The 18,909-nt window shown below is 62.7% G+C and overlaps 2 protein-coding genes across 2 annotated transcripts in view; one reads left to right on the forward strand and one right to left on the reverse strand.

The window, feature by feature from the left end:
* The first annotated feature begins 803 nt into the window (after positions 1-803).
* Positions 804-7,741, forward strand: AMN (amnion associated transmembrane protein). The gene is made up of 12 exons (XM_079769989.1): positions 804-898; positions 1,419-1,537; positions 1,637-1,681; positions 5,487-5,580; positions 5,783-6,000; positions 6,119-6,256; positions 6,364-6,472; positions 6,561-6,643; positions 6,846-7,023; positions 7,097-7,274; positions 7,361-7,433; positions 7,509-7,741. Exons 1-12 carry the CDS (start codon positions 847-849, stop codon positions 7,605-7,607), a joined length of 1,386 nt encoding a protein of 461 aa, XP_079626115.1. The 5' UTR covers positions 804-846; the 3' UTR covers positions 7,608-7,741.
* Positions 7,742-14,819: 7,078 nt separating this feature from the next.
* The window catches only part of CDC42BPB (CDC42 binding protein kinase beta), an 81,967-nt gene continuing 77,877 nt past the window's right edge, over positions 14,820-18,909 (reverse strand). Inside the window, exon 37 of the mRNA XM_079769430.1 lies at positions 14,820-15,995. Coding sequence (XP_079625556.1) covers positions 15,864-15,995 — 132 coding nt within the window. The 3' untranslated portion in view covers positions 14,820-15,863. The remainder of the gene's footprint in view (positions 15,996-18,909) is intronic.

Here is an 18,909-nt window from a genome sequence, read left to right on the forward strand (position 1 = left end):
ACAACTCATCTCAGCCCCAATCCCCACGCATCTACCCACCATCCACCATTCATCACCATCCATCGCCTCTGCCATCCCAAACCCGCGGCCTTTCCCACCCCACCCATCTCAACCAGCCACCATCCATATGCACCGTCTGTACACCATCCACCCACCATCCGTGACCCACGCTCCATCCACTTACAGCTTCGTTCATCTCCATCCACCATCTCCGCTCATCATCCATCCACCTCCCACCCTCCATCACCCGCCTCCCCATCTCCCACCCAGCATCCACCCCGTCACCAACCACTCACCTTCCCACGGGCCGGTTTCTGTCCACTCATTCCTTCCTTCACTCACTATTTCCCATCCGTCCATCACCCTCCTCCGTCCATCACCCTCCACCCATCACCCTCCGTCCATCACCCTCCGTCCATCACCCTCCGTCCATCACCCTCCGTCCATCACCCTCTGTCCATCACCCTCGCCACTCCCCAAGCTCGCCCTGCCTGCCCTCAGCGGGGCCACAGGCCGCACCAGCTCCACCCACAGCCCCCGCCAGGCGGCAGGAGGGCCCGCAGGGCGGAGTGGACACCCAGTCCCACCAGCTGGGCGGACCAGGTGCTGACCCAGCCGCACCGGGACAGAGAAGGGGGACCCCAAGGTCCTTTATTCTCCCCCAACACACCCACCTCCTAGGCAGGTGAGTCCTGACAGGCCCAGGTCCTGGGGGCGGAATGTGGGGAAGAGGCCGCGGTCCAGGCGGGCCTGGAGGTGAATGTGTAACCGCCCGGCCCGCCCGCCCGGTCACGTGGGCTCTGCGGGCAAAGTCCGGGCGGGGGAGCGGGCGCTGGGCGCTGGGCGATGGGCGCGATGGGCGCGCTGGGCCGGCTGCTGCTGGGGCTGCAGCTCTGCGGTAAGCGGAGGCCCGGTCCCCGGGGGGGGGGGGGGGCGGCTCCGTCCCACCGCAGCCCCCAGGGAGCCCAGGAGCCCGGGCCAGACCCGGGGGCCGCGCGCCTGCCCTGGGCGCCGCCTCCTCCCCGCGGGGCCCCGAGCTGCCTCCGCTTCCCTGTCGGGGGCCCTGCCCTCCCCGGGGCCCTGCCCTCCCCGGGCCCGGGCTGCGTGTCTTCGGTGCCGCCCGACGCCGGGAGCTGGGTAACGGCAGCTCCGCCGCCCCGGCTCCCCGCTCCCTCCCGGCCCGGCCCTCCCTCTGGGCCCGGTCCTGGCCCCGCCGGGTCCTCGGCTCCTGCTCCGGGCCAGACGGGGCGGGCGGCCTGGCGGAGGGCACGTTCGGGCGGGCTCTGCAGATACCATAGGAGTTCCTCCGAGGGCGCCGGGCGGGGTTCCCGCGGGCCCCGAGCTGCCATGGGGGGCCCCCCGCGGGAAGGCCGGGCAGGACCCGGGCCGCCGGGAGCACTCAGCCGCCGCCTCCCCAGCGCTGGCCAGGGCCGCCTACAAAGTCTGGGTCCCCAACACCGACTTCGACGCCGCCGACAACTGGAGCCAGAACCGCACCCCCTGCGCAGGCGCCGCCGTGGAGTTCCCAGCGGACAAGGTGCCTGGCCCACCGGGAGGGGGCTCGGACCCGGGCCCGCGCGGTCCGGGGTGGGGGGGCCCAGTGGGTCCGCCGCTGAGGCTTCTCCTTCTCCCCCAGATGGTGTCGGTCCTGGTGCGCGGAGGTCACAGCGTCTCCACCATGGTGAGGGGGGGCTGGGGCATGGGGGGCTGGGACATGGGGGCGGGGCTGGGACATGGGGGGCTGGGACATGGAGGGGTGGGACATGGGGGGTGGGACATGGGGGGTGGGACATGGGGGGGCTGGGACATGGGGGGGACATGGGGGTGGGGCTGGGGCATGGGGGGCTGGGGCATGGGGGGACGGGGCTGGGACATGGGGGGGCTGGGACATGGGGGGCAGGGACATGGGGGCGGGGCTGGGACATGGGGGAGCTGGGACATGGGGGTCTGGGACATGGGGGGACGGGGCTGGGACATGGGGGGGCTGGGACATGGGGGGTGGGACATGGGGGGCTGGGACATGGGGGGAGCTGGGACATGGGGGGCAGGGCTGGGACATGGGGGGCTGGGACATGGGGGTCTGGGACATGGGGGAGCTGGGACATGGGGGTCTGGGACATGGGGGTCTGGGACATGGGGGGAGCTGGGACATGGGGGGAGCTGGGACATGGGGGGAGCTGGGACATGGGGGTCTGGGACATGGAGGGAGCTGGGACATGGGGGTCTGGGACATGGGGGAGCTGGGACATGGGGGGAGCTGGGACATGGGGGGCTGGGACATGGGGGGAGCTGGGACATGGGGGCAGGGCTGGGACATGGGGGGACGGGGCTGGGACATGGGGGAGCAGGGGGGCGGGCTGCTGGGTCCTTGCAGCCTCATCGGAGGCCGGGGGTGGGAACAGTCAGGGGCTAAGGGACGGGGCGATGGCCCCGGAGTTGCCGTGGGAGGTGGAGAGACCTCCTCCACAGCCTCAGCCCCCCGCCCCCCCCCACACCCCCCCGGGTAAATGTGTCTCAGGTTGGGAGCCCTCCCTGACTGCCTTCCTCCTGGCCCCGTGCCCCTCCCGTTTCTACCCTTTGCCCAGTTTGCTGTCGGGTTTGGGACAGAAACTACCCAATTGTAGAAATTCTGTTCCACTGCCAGTTTGCTAGGAAATTACTTCACGCTGAGTGAGAGAGAAACAGGGGTGTGTTGTCCGCTGTGTGTGCCCTGGCCGGGGTCACACCACAGCCTGGCGCACTGGGGGGACGCGCGAACCAACTGCGCTCCGGCCAGAGCGCGTCGGCCAGCAGTGCTGACAAATCATCCGCCGGTCGTTGGACTCTCGGGGGTCTTCCTGCATCGATGCAGATGTGCGTTCTCTCCCCTCCTTGGTTTGGCCTGTCGGTGAGGGCCTCTGAGGCCGCGCCGTCCCCGCAGACTGTCCTCGGCCCTCGGCACGAGGTGCAGGTGCCACTTCTTCAAACGCGCCCGCGGCTGCCACACTGACTTCCCAGCACGAGGCTCTCCTGCCACCTGCTGGGCCACCAGCATACACGCCTGCCAGCGCCAAGTCCCAGGCTGCCTTCCCGCATTCCTGGGGCATGAACCCTTTGAACACCATGTATTTGTATTTTTTCATGTTTTTAATGATTTTTAGAGAGAGAGGAAGGGTGAGGGAGAGAGAGAGAAACATCAAAGAGAGAGCAACATCAACATCCATTAGCTGTCTCCTGCACACCCCCTAGTGAGGGGCTAGCCCGCAACCTGGGCACATGCCCTGACCGGGGAATCGAACCGGTGACCTCCTGGCACATGAGTTGACGCTCAACCACTGGGCAACACGGGCCATGTGTTTTCAAAATACACGGTTGCCTTTAGTCAACTAATCCTGCATTTAGGACGTTGGCATATCTGTTCTAAGTAAATGAGCCGATTCTTCTTAGCTTCGAATGTCCTTCATCTGGTTTAGGAGTTGAGCTCACCCTGGCCTCATAAAATGGGCTGGGCGGTTTCCACTCCTTCTTCCTGTTTTCCAGAACCATTTCTGTAAGAAGAAATTGCGAGTTTGGTATACTTTGCCTGTAAAAACATGTGGACTGGGTATTTTGAAAACAGGAGGTCTTTGACCAACATTCTAGTATCTTCCATGCTTGCCGGCCTGTTCAAGTTCTCTGTCGGCTGTTGTGTCCATTCTGATGTTTTAAACTTCTCTAGAAATCGATAGACGCCATGTTGGTGTGAGGCTTGGGGGTCTTTTGGTTTCTCAAGCGGCTCGCTATCCGTTCCTCCCCTTGCCCCGGGAGTTGTGCAGGGCACGCCGGTCCCTGGGGTCTTCCCCTCCCCCATCACATTTCAGTCCCAGCTTTTAAACGACTTAAAAAGATAACAATAAGCATTACCGACGTATCTCACCCCCACTTCCCATCTCTTCACAGCGCTGGGCCCCTCCCACTTCCCTCCCCCAGCCTGTCGTCAGGATAGGTCCCCCTTCTGGTGTCTTTTAGGCCTGAGGGCATTTTTTATGCTCTCACATTTGAATGGGAGTTTGTCTGGATATAAAATTCTAGATGAAAAGTTCTTTTCCTATCTATACTAATAAAAGGGTAATATGCTAATTAGACTGATGACCCTCTGGACGAAGCCGGGGCTGCGGGGTGCCAGAGAGAAGCCCGTGCCGGCAGCCAGGGGCAGGAAGGCCTACGCTTGCACGAATTTCATGCACCGGGCCTCTAGGAATATATAAAACATCATTCGATGGGCTTTTTGAACCCATTGTTGTTGCTGAGAAACTGGTTTCTGCATTTTTTCTTTCCCCGTGACCTGGTCTCTCTCTGAAGCTTCCAGGGTGTCTCTGTGTCTCTGTGCTCAGCCGCTGTCCCGTGTCTGGGTGTGACTCTCCTTCGTTCCCGTAGGCTCTCCATGAGGCCTCTCCATCTGGTTTCTTTCTTCAAATCTGGAAAATTCACCTTCGTGTTTCTTCAAATGTTCTCTCCTCCCCCACCCCTGGCATCTGAATTTTGACACTTTGACCTGGATCCTCCCGTCTCTCCTGGAGGTTGAAGGGGAGCCCGCGGGAAGGGCCTGCAGGCAGGGCGATATCCCTGAGTGGGAGCCTGTCCTGACTGGGGGGGCGCGTTCTCTCTCAGGCCTTCCCTGCTGCCTTCTGGAAAGTTCCTTAGCATCAGGCCCAGGCTGCCTGGTGTTCTTAAGCTGCATGGAGACTCACGTTTAGCTCCCCTGTTGTGTTCTTCCTTCCAAGTATCATGGTGTCCTTTGTACTTCTCCCCTCTGGCTCTTTACAAAAGTGAGTGGCCGTCACACTGCTGACACCGCCCCTGCCCTGGAGGCGGGAGGCGCCGTGCCACCTGCCCCCGGCTCACCCGGGCGGTGGGCGGGGCTGCACCCTCAGGAGTGGAGGTAGTTGGCCTGGGACCCCCATTCCCCGCCCAGGGGCCAGCTTCCCGGTGGGTGCCTGGGAACAGCTGAAGAGCAGGCCCTGCCCAGCAAGTTGGGACCGGAGGCTGGGCCCTGGGTGGCAGCCCAACCCCAGGGGGGTCGGCAGGGGCAGGGTCCTGGGGCTCCGGACGAGGGGGGGGCAGTCAGTCCTTCGGCTCCAGGCCTTCCCGCTGCTGTTTCCTCTGACCCCCGAGGCCTGGGTTGGTGAACGGGCTGCCACGGTGGAGCCAGGGGGACTCCAAGGCCGCCCCTGGCACCCCCCGCCTCCCTCACAGGGTCCAGGGGGGCCTTTCCACTTCCCAGCACGTGGGTTCTCGGAACCCATGAGCCCTTGGCTTGTACAGTTCCTGGCTCATGTCACCCCAAACTCTCCAGGCTCCCAGGCCGCAGGGTAGCTGGGCTCCTGGGCCGGAGGCCCTGCTCCCTCGGGCATCAGCGACTCCGCCGGGGCGGGGAGCCCCCAGGCCTGGCTCATGGGGGGGGGGGCGCCCACAGGGTCCTCTGGCGCCTGGGCCGCCACGTGTCCTTCCTCCTGCGCTTCTTGCAGCTCCTGCCTCTGGACGGGGAGCTGGTCCTGGCCTCGGGGGCGGGGTTCAGCGCCGCGGACCCCAGCTCGGACCCGGACCCGGACTGCGGCCCCGGTGAGGCCCCGCCCCCGCCCCGCCCCCGCTGCGGCGTCTGGGGGCGGGGCCTGGGCAGAGGGCGTTGTCGCGACGGGTCGTCCCGAGTGGGAACGGGTCTGAGTGGGGGGGGGGTCCGAGTGGGGGGGGTCTGGCTGGGGACTCGGGGCCTGCGTGGAGGCCGTGTTCCCCGCGCACCTCTGGGACACGTCCCCTCGCGCAGGCGCCCCCGCGCGCTTCCTCGACCCCGACCGCTTCTCCTGGCACGACCCGCGCCTGTGGCGCTCGGGGGACGCGGCGCGCGGCCTCTTCGCGCTGGACGTGGAGCGCGTGCCCTGCCGCCACGATGACGTGGTCTTCCCGCCGGACTCCTCCTTCCGGGTGGGCCTCGGCCCGGGCGCCCGCGCCCTGCGCGTGGGCAGCGTCTGGGCTCTGGGCCAGGTGAGGGGCCGAGCGGGGCGGGACTCGGGGCCCCTCCCCGGGCGCCCCCACCCCCGTGGTCTGGACACGCGTGCCGAGCACTCAGCCGGGCCGCCTCCGCTGTGACCTGGCCCCGCAGAAGTTCACGCGCGATGAGGACCTGGCTGTCTTCCTGGCGTCCCGCGCCGGCCGCCTGCGCTTTCACGGGCCGGGCGCGCTGAGCGTGCGCCCCGAGGCCTGCGCCGCCCCGTCGGGCTGCGTCTGCGGCAACGCGGAGGTGAGGGCGCCCGCGGGCGGCGAGGGCCCCGCACGCGTGAGGCCGGCGCTGGGACCGGGCCGCCGCGCCCCTCCGCCCTCCGCGCTGAGCCGGCTTCCCGCCTCCAGGTGCAGCCGTGGGTCTGTGCGGCCCTGCTCCGGCCCTCGGGCGGCCACTGCCCCCAGGCCGCCTGCCACGACGCGCTCCGGCCCGAGGGGCAATGCTGCGCCCTGTGCGGTGAGCGCCTCTGCTCCGCCCCTGCGCGCGGGCGGCTGGGCACCCGTGGGTCCCGGGCGCCGCGCGGACCCCTCCCCTCCTGTCGCAGGAGCCATCGTGTCGCTGACCCACGGCCCTGCCTTTGACCTGGCGCAGTACCGGGCGCGGCTGCTGCGCGACTTCCTGGCCTTGGTAATGGGCGCCCCGCCCCGCCCCGCCCCGCCCCGCCCGGAGCCTCCGCTGTCGGGGACCCTGGAGCCCCGCTCCACCTCCTCACGGGCGCGCCCACGCTTCGCCCACCTGGGCGCCACCCCACCCCACCCCACCCCTCCCCCCCCCGCGGCCCCGCAGGTCCCAGGGCGCAGCTCCCGGCCAACCCGGTGCCCCGCCCCAGCCCCAGTACCAGGCGCTGCAGGTGGCCGTGTCCAAGGTGCCGCGGCCGCCCCAGCCCCGCGAGGCCCCGGGCGCGGAGGCCGACACGGAGATCCAGGTGGTGCTGGCGGAGCCCGGGCCCGAGGCGGGCGGCGCGGGGCGGCTGGCCCGGGCCCTCCTGGCGGACGTCGCGGAGCACGGTAAGCGCGGCCCGCCCGGCCCTGTCCCCGCCCGCCCGCCCGCCCGGGGGACTGAGCCCGCTCTCCGTGCCAGGGGAGGCCCTCGGGATCTTGTCGGCGACCTTCTGGGAGTCGGGCGCGCCCGTCGGGGACGGTTCGCACCGGCCGGGGTCGCGCGTGGGGCTCGCGAGCGGCTTGGCAGCTGCGCTGTTCCTGGTGCTACTGGTGCTGCCGGCGGGGGCGCTGTTGCTGCACCGCGCGGGGAGGCTCAGGTACGCGGGGCGGGGGCTCGGGTATGTGGGGGGGAGGGGGGGGGGGAGGGTTCAGGTACAAGGGGCTCAAGGCTTCCCACCTGTAGGTGGAGGAGGCGCGACGAGACGCCCCTGGGCTTCCACAACCCGGTGTTCGACGTGGCAGGCTCCGTGGAGCAGGTGCGTGGCCGGGGGCTGGGGGTGGGCCTCCCCGTGGCCGGCTCCACGCCCGACGCCCCGACTGTGCCCCCACAGCCCCCGGTACCTGCCCCGAAGACGTTGGCCGAGAGCACCAGCCAGAGCTGCTTCGTCAACCCGCTGTTCGCTGCGACCCAGACGGACACGGACGCCTGAGGGCTGGGCGGCGCGACCTGGACCTGCCCCCGCCACGCCTCCTCCCACCCTGCGCCCCTGGCCCCTGGCCCGTGTGCGGGTCACAGCCTCGGGGACACCGCGCTGGCCAGCCACTCGCAGGGCGGCTGCCAATAAAGGGGTTTCCTGCACCCGCCGTCCGCTGTGTCCGTGTCCCCGCCAGGCGGGTGGGAGTGAGGGCCGGGGGCGCCCTCCGTGGCGGTCCTCAGAACCGGCCACGGGCAGCCAGCCCACCGCCCAGGCAGCGACCCACCTGCAGGCCCGAGGCTGCCTGTCGGCTGGGAGGTGCCCAGAAGTAGGCAGGTTTCCCTGGTGCCGAGGCCCCGGGGAGGGAAGGCGCTGGTGAGGGGCAGGGGGCACCCGAGACCCGTGTCCTGCCAAGCGGCTGCGCAGGGACGGGGCGGGGTGTCTGTCGCTGCCAGGCCAGGCCTTGCCCTCCCCACTCAGGGCGGCTCTGCGACACCCCGCCCCACGAGCAGAGCAGCAGCCACACGGCTGCCTGGTGTGAACTTGCACCAAGTGGCCCAGCACCAGGGTCCACACACAACACCTGCCGCCGGCCGGCCTGGCACGGGGTTAGAGGCTGCGCCCCCGCTCCACACTGCCAGCAGGGGGTTGGCCACTCGTGGCACTGAGTTCAACGCGTGAGTCCCCGAGCTTCCTGCTGCAAAAAGTGGTAACTCGTTTTTAAAATAGCAGAACTCAGTGCCTGTGCGCTGACCACCAGTGGCAGACATCACACCAGAGACCAAGATCTAACCCTAACCCTAACCCTAACCCTAACGCTAACCCTAACCCTAACCCTAACCCTAACCCTAACCCTAACGATAACCCTAACCCTAACCCTAACCCTAACGCTAACGCTAACCCTAACCCTAACCCTAACTCAAACGGAGGTCCAACCCTAACCCTAACCCTAACCCTAACCCTAACCCTAACCCTAACCCTAACCCCAGGTCAAACCCTAACCCTAATCCTAACCCTACTCCTACCCCAGGTACAACACTAACCCTAAACCTAACTCTAAACCTAACACTAACCCTAGCCCTAACCCTAACCCTATTCCTACCCCAGGTCCAACCCGAACCCTAACCCTATACCTAATCCTAACCCTAATCCTAACCCTAACCCTACCCCAGATACAACCCTAACCCTAACCCTAGCACAGGTCCAAACATAAACCTAACCCTAACCCTAACCCTAACCCTAACCCTACTCCTACCCCAGATACAACACTAACCCTAACCCTAACCCTAACCCTAACCCTAACTCTAACCCGAACCATAACCCTAACCCTAACCCTAACCCTAGCCCAGGTCCAACCCTAACCCTAACCCTAACCTTAACCCTAACCCTACCCCAGGTCCAACACTAACCCTAACCCTAACCCTAACCCTAAACCTAACCCTACCCCAGGTCTAACCCTAACCCAACCCTAACCCTAACCCTACTCCTACCCCCAGGTCCAACCATAACCCAAAACCTAACCCGAATCCTAACCTTACTCCTACCCCAGGTCCAACCCTAACCCTAACCCTAACCTTACTCCTACCCCAGGTACAAAACTAACCCTAACTCCTACCCCAGGTCCAACCCTAACCCTAACCCTAACCCTAACCCTAACCCTAACCCTAACCCTAACCGGAACCTTACTCCTACCCCAGGTCCAACCCTAACCCTAACCCTAACCCTAACCCTAACCTTACTCCTACCCCAGGTACAACCCTAACCCTAACCCTAACCCTAACCCTAACCCTACTCCTACCCCAGGTCCAACTCTAACCCTAACCCTAACCCTAACCCTAACCCTAACCCTAACCCTAACCCTAACCCTAACCCTAACCCTAACCATAGCCCAGGTCCAACCCTAACCCTAACCCTAACCCTAACCTTACTCCTACCCCAGATACAAACCTACCCCTAACCCTAGCCCAGGACCAACCCTAACCCTAACCCAAACCTAACCCTAACCCTAACCCTAACCCTAACGCTAACCCTAACCCTAACCCTAACCCTAACCCTAACCCTAACGATAACCCTAACCCTAACCCTAACCCTAACGCTAACGCTAACCCTAACCCTAACCCTAACCCTAACTCAAACGGAGGTCCAACCCTAACCCTAACCCTAACCCTAACCCTAACCCTAACCCGAGTCCTACCCCAGGTCAAACCCTAACCCTAATCCTAACCCTACTCCTACCCCAGGTACAACACTAACCCTAAACCTAACTCTAAACCTAACACTAACCCTAGCCCTAACCCTAACTCTATTCCTACCCCAGGTCCAACCCGAACCCTAACCCTATACCTAATCCTAACCCTAATCCTAACCCTAACCCTACCCCAGATACAACCCTAACCCTAACCCTAGCACAGGTCCAAACATAAACCTAACCCTAACCCTAACCCTAACCCTACTCCTACCCCAGATACAACACTAACCCTAACCCGAACCCTAACCCTAACCCTAACCCTAACTCTAACCCGAACCATAACCCTAACCCTAACCCTAACCCTAGCCCAGGTCCAACCCTAACCCTAACCCTAACCTTAACCCTAACCCTACCCCAGGTCCAACACTAACCCTAACCCTAACCCTAACCCTAAACCTAACCCTACCCCAGGTCTAACCCTAACCCAACCCTAACCCTAACCCTACTCCTACCCCCAGGTCCAACCATAACCCAAAACCTAACCCGAATCCTAACCTTACTCCTACCCCAGGTCCAACCCTAACCCTAACCCTAACCTTACTCCTACCCCAAGTACAAAACTAACCCTAACTCCTACCCCAGGTCCAACCCTAACCCTAACCCTAACCCTAACCCTAACCCTAACCCTAACCCTAACCGGAACCTTACTCCTACCCCAGGTCCAACCCTAACCCTAACCCTAACCCTAACCCTAACCTTACTCCTACCCCAGGTACAACCCTAACCCTAACCCTAACCGTAACCCTAACCCTACTCCTACCCCAGGTCCAACTCTAACCCGAACAATAACCCTAACCCTAACCCTAACCCTAACCCTAACCCTAACCATAGCCCAGGTCCAACCCTAACCCTAACCCTAACCCTAACCTTACTCCTACCCCAGATACAAACCTACCCCTAACCCTAGCCCAGGACCAACCCTAACCCTAACCCAAACCTAACCCTAACCCTAACCCTAACCCTAACCCTAACCCTACCCCAGGTACAACCCTAACCCAAACCCTAGCCCAGGTCCAACACTAACCCTAACCCTAACCCTAACCCTAACCCTACTCCTACCCCAAGTCCAACACTAACCCTAACCCTAACCCTACTCCTACCCCAGGTCCAACACTAACCCTAAACCTAACACTAACCCTAAACCTAACACTGGCACGGGGTTAGAGGCTGCGCCCAAGCTCCACACTGCCAGCAGGGGGTTGGCCACTCGTGGCACTGAGTTCAACACGTGAGCTCCACGAGCTTCCTACTGCAACAAGTGATAACTCGTTTTTAAAATAGCGGAACTCAGTGCCTGTGCCCTGACCACCAGTGGCAGACATCACACCAGAGACCAAGATCTAACCCTAACCCTAACCCTAACCCTAACGCTAACCCTAACCCTAACCCTAACCCTAACCCTAACCCTAACTCTAACGGAGGTCCAACCCTAACCCTAACCCTAAAACTAACCCTAACCCTAACCCTAACTCTAACGGAGGTCCAACCCTAACCCTAACCCTAACCCTACTCCTACCCCAGGTACAACACTAACCCTAAACCTAACCCTAACCTTAACCCTAACCCTAACCCTAACCCTAACCCTAACCCTAACCCTAACACTAACCCTAACCCTAACCCTAACCCTAACCCTAACCCTAACCCTACTCCTACCCCAGGTCCTACCCTAACCCTAACCCCAACCCTAACCCTAACCCTAACCCTAACCCTACCCCAGGTACAACCCTAACCCTAACCCTAACCGTAACCTTACTCCTACCCCAGGTCCAACCCTAACCCTAACCCTAACCCTACTCCTACCCCAAGTCCAACCCTAACCCTAACCCTAACCCTAACCCTACCCCAGATCTAACCCTAACCCAACCCTAACCCTAACCCTAACCCTACTCCTACCCCCAGGTCCAACCATAACCCAAACCCTAACCCGAACCCTAACCTTACTCCTACCCCAGGTACAACCCTAACCCTAACCCTAGCCCAGGTCCAACCCTAACCCTAACCCTAACCTTACTCCTACCCCAGGTACAACACTAACCCTAACTCCTACCCCAGGTCCAACCCTAACCGTAACCGTAACCCTAACCCTAACCCTAACCCTACTCCTACCCCAGGTCCAAACCAAACCCTAACCCTAACCGTAACGTTACTCCTACCCCAGGTCCAACCCTAACCATAACACTAACCCTACTCCTACCCCAATTCCAACCCTAACCCTAACCCTAACCCTAACCATACTCCTACCCCATGTCCAACACTAACCCTAACCCTAACCCTACTCCTACCCCAGGTCCAACACTAACCCTAAACCTAACACTAACCCTAAACCTAACCCTGGCACGGGGTTAGAGGCTGCGCCCGAGCTCCACACTGCCAGCAGGGGGTTGGCACTGAGTTCAACATGTGAGCTCCCCGAGCTTCCTGCTGCGACCCGTAATAACTCGTTTTTAAAATAGCGGAACTCAGTGCCTGTGCCCTGACCACCAGTGGCAGACATCACACCAGGGACCAAGATCTAACCCTAACCCTAACCCTAACCCTAACCCTAACGCAGGTCCAACCTTAACCCTAACCCTACCCCTAACCCTACCCCTACCCCAGGTAAAACCCTAACCCTAATCCTACCCCAGGTACAACCCGTACCCTAACCCTAGCCTAGGTCCAAACCTAACCCTAACCCTAACCCTACTCCTACCCCAGCTCCAACTCTAACCCTAACCCTAACGCTAACCTTAACCTTAACCCTAACCCTAATCCTAACCCTAACCCTAACCCTAGCGCAGATGAAACCCTAACCCTAACCCCAACCCCAACCCTAACCCTAACCCTAACCCTAACCCTACCCCAGGTCCAACCCTAACCCTAACCCTAACCCTACTCCTACCCCAGGTACAACACTAACCCTAAACCTAACTCTAACCCTAACACTAACCCTAACCCTAACCCTAACCCTATTCCTACCCCAGGTCCAACCCGAACACTAACCCTATACCTAACCCTAACCCTAATCCTAACCCTAACCCTACCCCAGATACAACCCTAACCTTAACCCTAGCACAGGTCCAAACATAACCCTAACCCTAACCCAAACCCTACTCCTACCCCAGGTCCAACTCTAACCCGAACCATAACCCTAACCCTAACCCTAACCCTAACTCTAACCTTACTCCTACCCCAGATAAAACCTAACCCTAACCCTAGCCCAGGACCAACCCTAACCCTAACCCTAACCCTAAACCTAACCCTAACCCTAACCCTAACCGTAACCTTACTCCTACCCGAGGTCCAACCCTAACCCTAACCCTAACCCTACTCCTACCCCAAGTCCAACCCTAACCCTAACCCTAACCCTAACCCTAACCCTACATCTACCCCAGGTCCAACCCTAACCCTAACCCTAACCCTAACCTACTCCTACCCCAGGTACAACCCCAGCCCAGGTCCAACCCTAACCCTAACCCTAACCCTACTCCTACCCCAGGTACAACCCTAACCCTAACCCTAACCCTAACCCTACTCCTACCCCAGGTCCAAACCAAACCCTAACCCTAACCATAACCTTACTCCAACCCCAGGTCCCACCCTAACCCTACTCCTACCCCAGGTCCAAACCTAATCATAACCCTAATCCTACTCCTACCACAGGTCCAACAATAACCCTAACCCTAACCCTAACCCTAACCCTAACCCTAACCCTAAACCCTAACCCTAGCCCAGGTCCAAACATAACCCTAACCATAACCCTAACCCTACTCCTAACCCAAGTCCAACCCTAACCGTACCCCTAAACCTAACCCTAACCCTACTCCTAACCCTAACCCTACCCCTAACCCTAACCCCTAACCCTAACACAGGTCCAACCCTAACCATAACCCTAACCCTAACCCTACTCCTACCCCAGGTCCAAACCAAACCCTAACCCTAACCGTAACCTTACTCCTACCACAGGTCCAACCCTAACCCTAACCCTAACCCTACTCCTACCCCAGGTCCAACCCTAACCATATTCCTAACCCTAACCCTAACCCTGACCCCTAACCCTAACACAGGTCCAACCCTAACCCTAACCCTAACCCTAACCCTACTCCTACCCCAGGTCCAACCCTAACCCTAACCCTAACCCTAACCCTACTCCTACCCCAGGTCTAACCCTAACCCTGACACCCAGGTCTAACCCTAACCCTAACCCTAACCCAGGTCCAATCCTAACTGTATCCCTAACCCAGGTCTAACCATAATGCAAACCCTAACTCAGGTCCAACCCTAACCCTGACCCAGGTCTAACCCTAACCCTAACCCTGAACCAGGTCCAAACACTAACCATATTCCTAACCCTGACCCTCCTGGCAGGGCTCCCTCCCGGCTGCTCGCACCCGGGCTGGGAGGACTGTGGTTTGCTCTGGGGAGGGCAGGGCCATGTGACTGCCAGACGTGGGAGCCGACAGGTGGGAACCCCTTGGGGCAGAACTGCAGCCAGAGCTCCCACAGCTTCTCCCCTCCCCCTGCTGTGCCCACGGAGACCCCACAGTGCGCCGGGCCCGGGTGCTAAGTGACACACCTGGAGGCGGCGGCCTTGTGGGGGGACGAGACGGGAGCTCTAGGCTGCGGCGCTGGCTGGCCTGGCATCACCTGTGGCAGGTCCTGTCACTGCCCTGTCACCGAACTCCCGGGGGCTCCGCAGGGCACACCCCCCCAACCCACCAGGCGCGCCCTGCCCCTGGGGAAACGGCCCTCCAGGGCCAGAGCCCACTGGTCACAGCCCCAGCCTGTCCCCAGCATCGAGGGGCCAGCGCCTGCGGGCGGACAGGCTTCTCTGCTGCCCTGGGCCGGGAGCCGCCCGCCTGGCACAGCTCCCCCAGGGGGTACCCGGCAGGTGAGGTCCCTTCCGGCCAGCCCTGCCCCCACGGCACGGGATGACAGAGGGGCGCTTTCCCAGCACCTGGGGGCGCCCGGACACTCAGACAAACTGGGAACTTTAAAACTGCCGTCTTCTGCTTTATTGACAGGTAAATTGTTCAAAATGTTCTCACGGTGATTCAATAATTACAGAGACTCCGACTTACATTACAAAAGTAAAAACCAGAACCCCAGCAGGTGCCGGCCCCAGCAGAGGCCCGGGGGGGGGGGGGGGTGGCGGGCAGCTGCTGGGTTGGCGCCCACGGGCCCGCGCACTGTGCCGCCTCAGGAAGTGCTCGCCGTCACCAGCACCCCGGGGCCGCCGGGGCCGCGGAGAGCAGCCGTCCTCCGTCCTGGCCGAGACGCTGTGCGCTGGCCAGGGACTCAGCCGCTCCCGGGACAGCCTCAGACCTGGCTGCTCACGCGACACAGGGAGGTGAGCGTGAAAGGAGGCCGGGGAGGGCGATGTGCAGGGGTGCCCGGCGTCTGAGGGCCCCAGGGTGCTCCCCCGGCTCCATGCGGGACCGGGCGGGGGGGCGGGGCCTGGCTGCACCAGGACAGCCGCTCACGGAGGTGGAGCCGGGAAGCGGTGGGAAGCAGCACAGCCGGCTTCACAGTAGTAGGTACTGGTGACGTGTGGTTGTGATCGGGAAGGGACGCACACGGGGCCCGGCCGCGGCTCCCTCACGGGCCTGTGTCACGGTCCAAGGTCAGCAGGACTCGGCAGCAGACGACGCAGCGGCCAGCGAACGGCACCGGCCAGCCCCGTGTTCCTGTCCTCGGGACCAGGCACTGATGAGACGGCTTCCTACCTTCTCCAGCCCCGGACGGCTGGGAGGAGCAGGTGGTCCGGCCGAGCTGCCCGCCTCCCGAGCAGAGCGCCAGGGCTGCGGGGTCTGAGCGGCGGCCTTGCGGGCCCGGCACCTTCCCACCCACCTGGTGCGGACGAAGGGTCAGGTGCAGGGCCCTGAGGGCGTGGCATGAACGATCACATTACAACAGTTTTCTGCGTCTCCTTATCTACACGTCATCCGCGTTTCCGTGGACACTAGGGGTCAGCTCAGTCTCGGCACTGGCGTTGCAGCCACGCGGCTCCTGGGCCCGTGGCGACGAGGTGGCGGCCAGTGGCTTCAGGCGTCGTAGGCCGGCGGCTCCAGGCCTTCAAGGGGGAGCTGGCTCCTGTGGGGGGAGGTGGGGCTCGGCGGGCCGCTGGGGTTGGAGCTGTTGGAAGGAGTTGAGTGTTTGGTGGAATCGGAATCCGGCTGTTAACACAAAGGACAACGTGAGCGGATCGCCCTGGGTCTGCGCAGTGGGCCCAGCCCGACGGCGGTCTGCGGGGCAGGGGTGGCACCTGCTCTCTTCCCTGCGATGAGCACACGCTGGACCTAATCTCTCGTGAGATCAGGAACCAAGCCCGGCCCCACGATGACAGCAATGAAGGCTGCAAAGGGGGCGCGCCCCGCACAGTGACACGGACACTGCGGCCGTGGTCGCCAGCCCCAGACGCGACCCTCTTTCGTGCTAAATGCACCGGGAAGAGAGGCCTCCTCCCCCCCCCCAGGGCGAAGGGCAACCGTGAACCCCACAGCCAGCCCTGCGCCCAAGGTGAAGGGCGCTTCCTCTCCCCGAGACGGAAGGCACCAGCCAGAGCGCCGAGGCGAGAGAGGGAAAGGGCGCCACGTGGGAGAGGGAGAGGCTGCGCTGCCTGCTCCCAGGGGCACAATCTGTGCACAGCAAACACGACGCACGCCACGAGCACCGTGTTCCTCACACCAGCACGGCAACCCGCAACGGGAATTCGGAAAACAGCTCATTTACAACGGCTCCCGGAGGGACAACGACGCTCGGTCACTCACAAGGGGCCAGAGGGTCGGTCCCGGAAACCAGGAAACGCGGCTGCAAGACAGAGGTCGGTGACGAGAGGGCCTCCCGCGGCCACGGCCGGAGACTAAATGTTAAAACAGCAGCTCCCTCGAGTGACCTACAGACTCAATTCAATCCCCACGGAGGTCCCACGGGCCTTCTCCCCCGAAACGGAAGAGCCAATCCTCAGGTTCCTATGAAACTGTGAGGCCCCGAGTAGTCAAAACCGTATTGGCTAAGAAAAGGCTGGAGAACTCACTTCCCAAACTTATTATTTCAAAAGCAACGAATCACAACGGGTGTGCCGACCTACAGGCCAGGAGCAGCCCCCGAGTCCTCACACAGGCCTGCAGCCCACGACCGGGAAGAACAGTCGCTCCCACACTCGGTGCGGCCCCCCAGGAATGCAGCTGACCTCTGCCTCCTGCCGCCAGGGGCCCATGTGAGCGCCAGGGAACCATGTGAGCGCCAGGGAACCATGTGAGCGCCAGGGGCCCATGTGAGCGCCAGGGGCCCATGTGAGCGCCAGGGGACCATGTGAGCGCCAGGGAACCATGTGAGCGCCAGGGAACCATGTGAGCGCCAGGGGCCCATGTGAGCGCCAGGGGCCCATGTGAGCGCCAGGGGCCCATGTGAGCGCCAGGGAACCATGTGAGCGCCAGGGGGCCCATGTGAGCGCCAGGGAACCATGTGAGCGCCAGGGGCCCATGTGAGCGCCAGGGGCCCATGTGAGCGCCAGGGGCCCATGTGAGCGCCAGGGGCCCATGTGAGCGCCAGGGAACCATGTGAGCGCCAGGGGCCCATGTGAGCGCCAGGGGCCCATGTGAGCGCCAGGGGCCCATGTGAGCGCCAGGGGCCCATGTGAGCGCCAGGGAACCATGTGAGCGCCAGGGGGCCCATGTGAGCGCCAGGGAACCATGTGAGCGCCAGGGAACCATGTGAGCGCCAGGGAACCATGTGAGCGCCAGGGGCCCATGTGAGCGCCAGGGAACCATGTGAGCGCCAGGGGCCCATGTGAGCGCCAGGGAACCATGTGAGCGCCAGGGAACCATGTGAGCGCCAGGGAACCATGTGAGCGCCAGGGGCCCATGTGAGCGCCAGGGAACCATGTGAGCGCCAGGGGCCCATGTGAGCGCCAGGGAACCATGTGAGCGCCAGGGGACGCACGCGCTAACACAGGCCAACCCACACCGGGGGATCGGTGAATGCTCAGGGCCGTGGCAGTGGGTTCTTAGCCATGACAGCGGAAGCACAGAAAAAACTGGACTCCACCAGCTGGAAACTCCGGGCACGGACGCGAGGACACAGCCAAGAGGGTGAGAGCCCCCAGGACGGAGGAAACACCTCAAGTCGCACATCGAGGGGCCTGGCGTCCAGAACATAAACAACGCGCAGCCAACAACAGAGACAAACCACCCATGAAAATGGAGCAAGGACTTGAAGACGCTGCTCCAAAAGCACACACACGGCCAGGACACCAGGCCCCTCTCGGGAAACGCACACCCAAACCTCGTGAGACCCCGCGTTCCCCCTGCGGGAAGGTGCCGAGGAAAGGGAGAAGAGGCGGCCGCGGTAAGAACGCAGAGAGCCCTGCACCACGTGCCGTGCGGCGGGAAGGGCAAATGGGGCGGCTGCCATGGCAAACGGTCCTCACGTGACCCAGCATCCCGCTCCTAGGCCGTACCCCAAAGCAGCAAAGACAGCACTCAAACGAGTGCACGCTCACACGTGCTCACAGCAGCCAAAGGGAACACCGCAAAGTAGCCCACCCGTGGCCAAGGACACCTGCGTGTGTGCCTCACCCCGTGGGATTTCGCACCACAGAGAGCAGCCTGCAGACCCTCAGGCCGCAGCACGAAGACCGGACACGGTGATGCTGAGGGAAGCAGACACGACAGCCGCTGGTGACCCGACACGCAACGCCCCGAACAGGCCCAGCGACAGAGGTGGAGGCCGGGCGCGGGGAGAGGCTGCCGCGCTCCGGTGATGGAAAGGTCCGAGCTCATCGGAGCTGCGGCTGCCCAGCACTGCGAACCAAACAGCTTCCTTTAAAGCGACTCCTTGCGAATTTCACTTAAAAGAACCAACCAGGTCCGAGCAGGACAAACGGGCCGCCCCGGAGGGCACCACTGTCCGTGAAGCCTCCGGCCCCGCGCCCGACGCCATCAAGACACCCCCACCAGGAGCCCCCAGAGAACACCGGTCGGCCACGTGAGAGCGGCCGGGGCGGGCCCAGGCAGGAGATGCAGACGGCCGGCCTGCACCAGAGGAGGGTGCGGGGAGGACGCCGGACACTGAGGGCGCAGGGCAGGC

This window comes from Cnephaeus nilssonii (assembly GCF_951640355.1).
Source record: "Cnephaeus nilssonii genome assembly, chromosome: 4".
NCBI classification, from domain to species: Eukaryota; Metazoa; Chordata; class Mammalia; order Chiroptera; family Vespertilionidae; genus Cnephaeus; species Cnephaeus nilssonii.

Bases quoted from the DNA above. Each gene is read 5' to 3' on its own strand.
- AMN (XM_079769989.1), top strand. From the start codon at position 847: ATGGGCGCGATGGGCGCGCTGGGCCGGCTGCTGCTGGGGCTGCAGCTC. The intron at 5,581-5,782 runs GTGAGGCCCCGC...CCCCTCGCGCAG, and splicing joins GGACCCGGACTGCGGCCCCG to GCGCCCCCGCGCGCTTCCTC. The intron at 6,257-6,363 runs GTGAGGGCGCCC...TCCCGCCTCCAG, and splicing joins GCGTCTGCGGCAACGCGGAG to GTGCAGCCGTGGGTCTGTGC.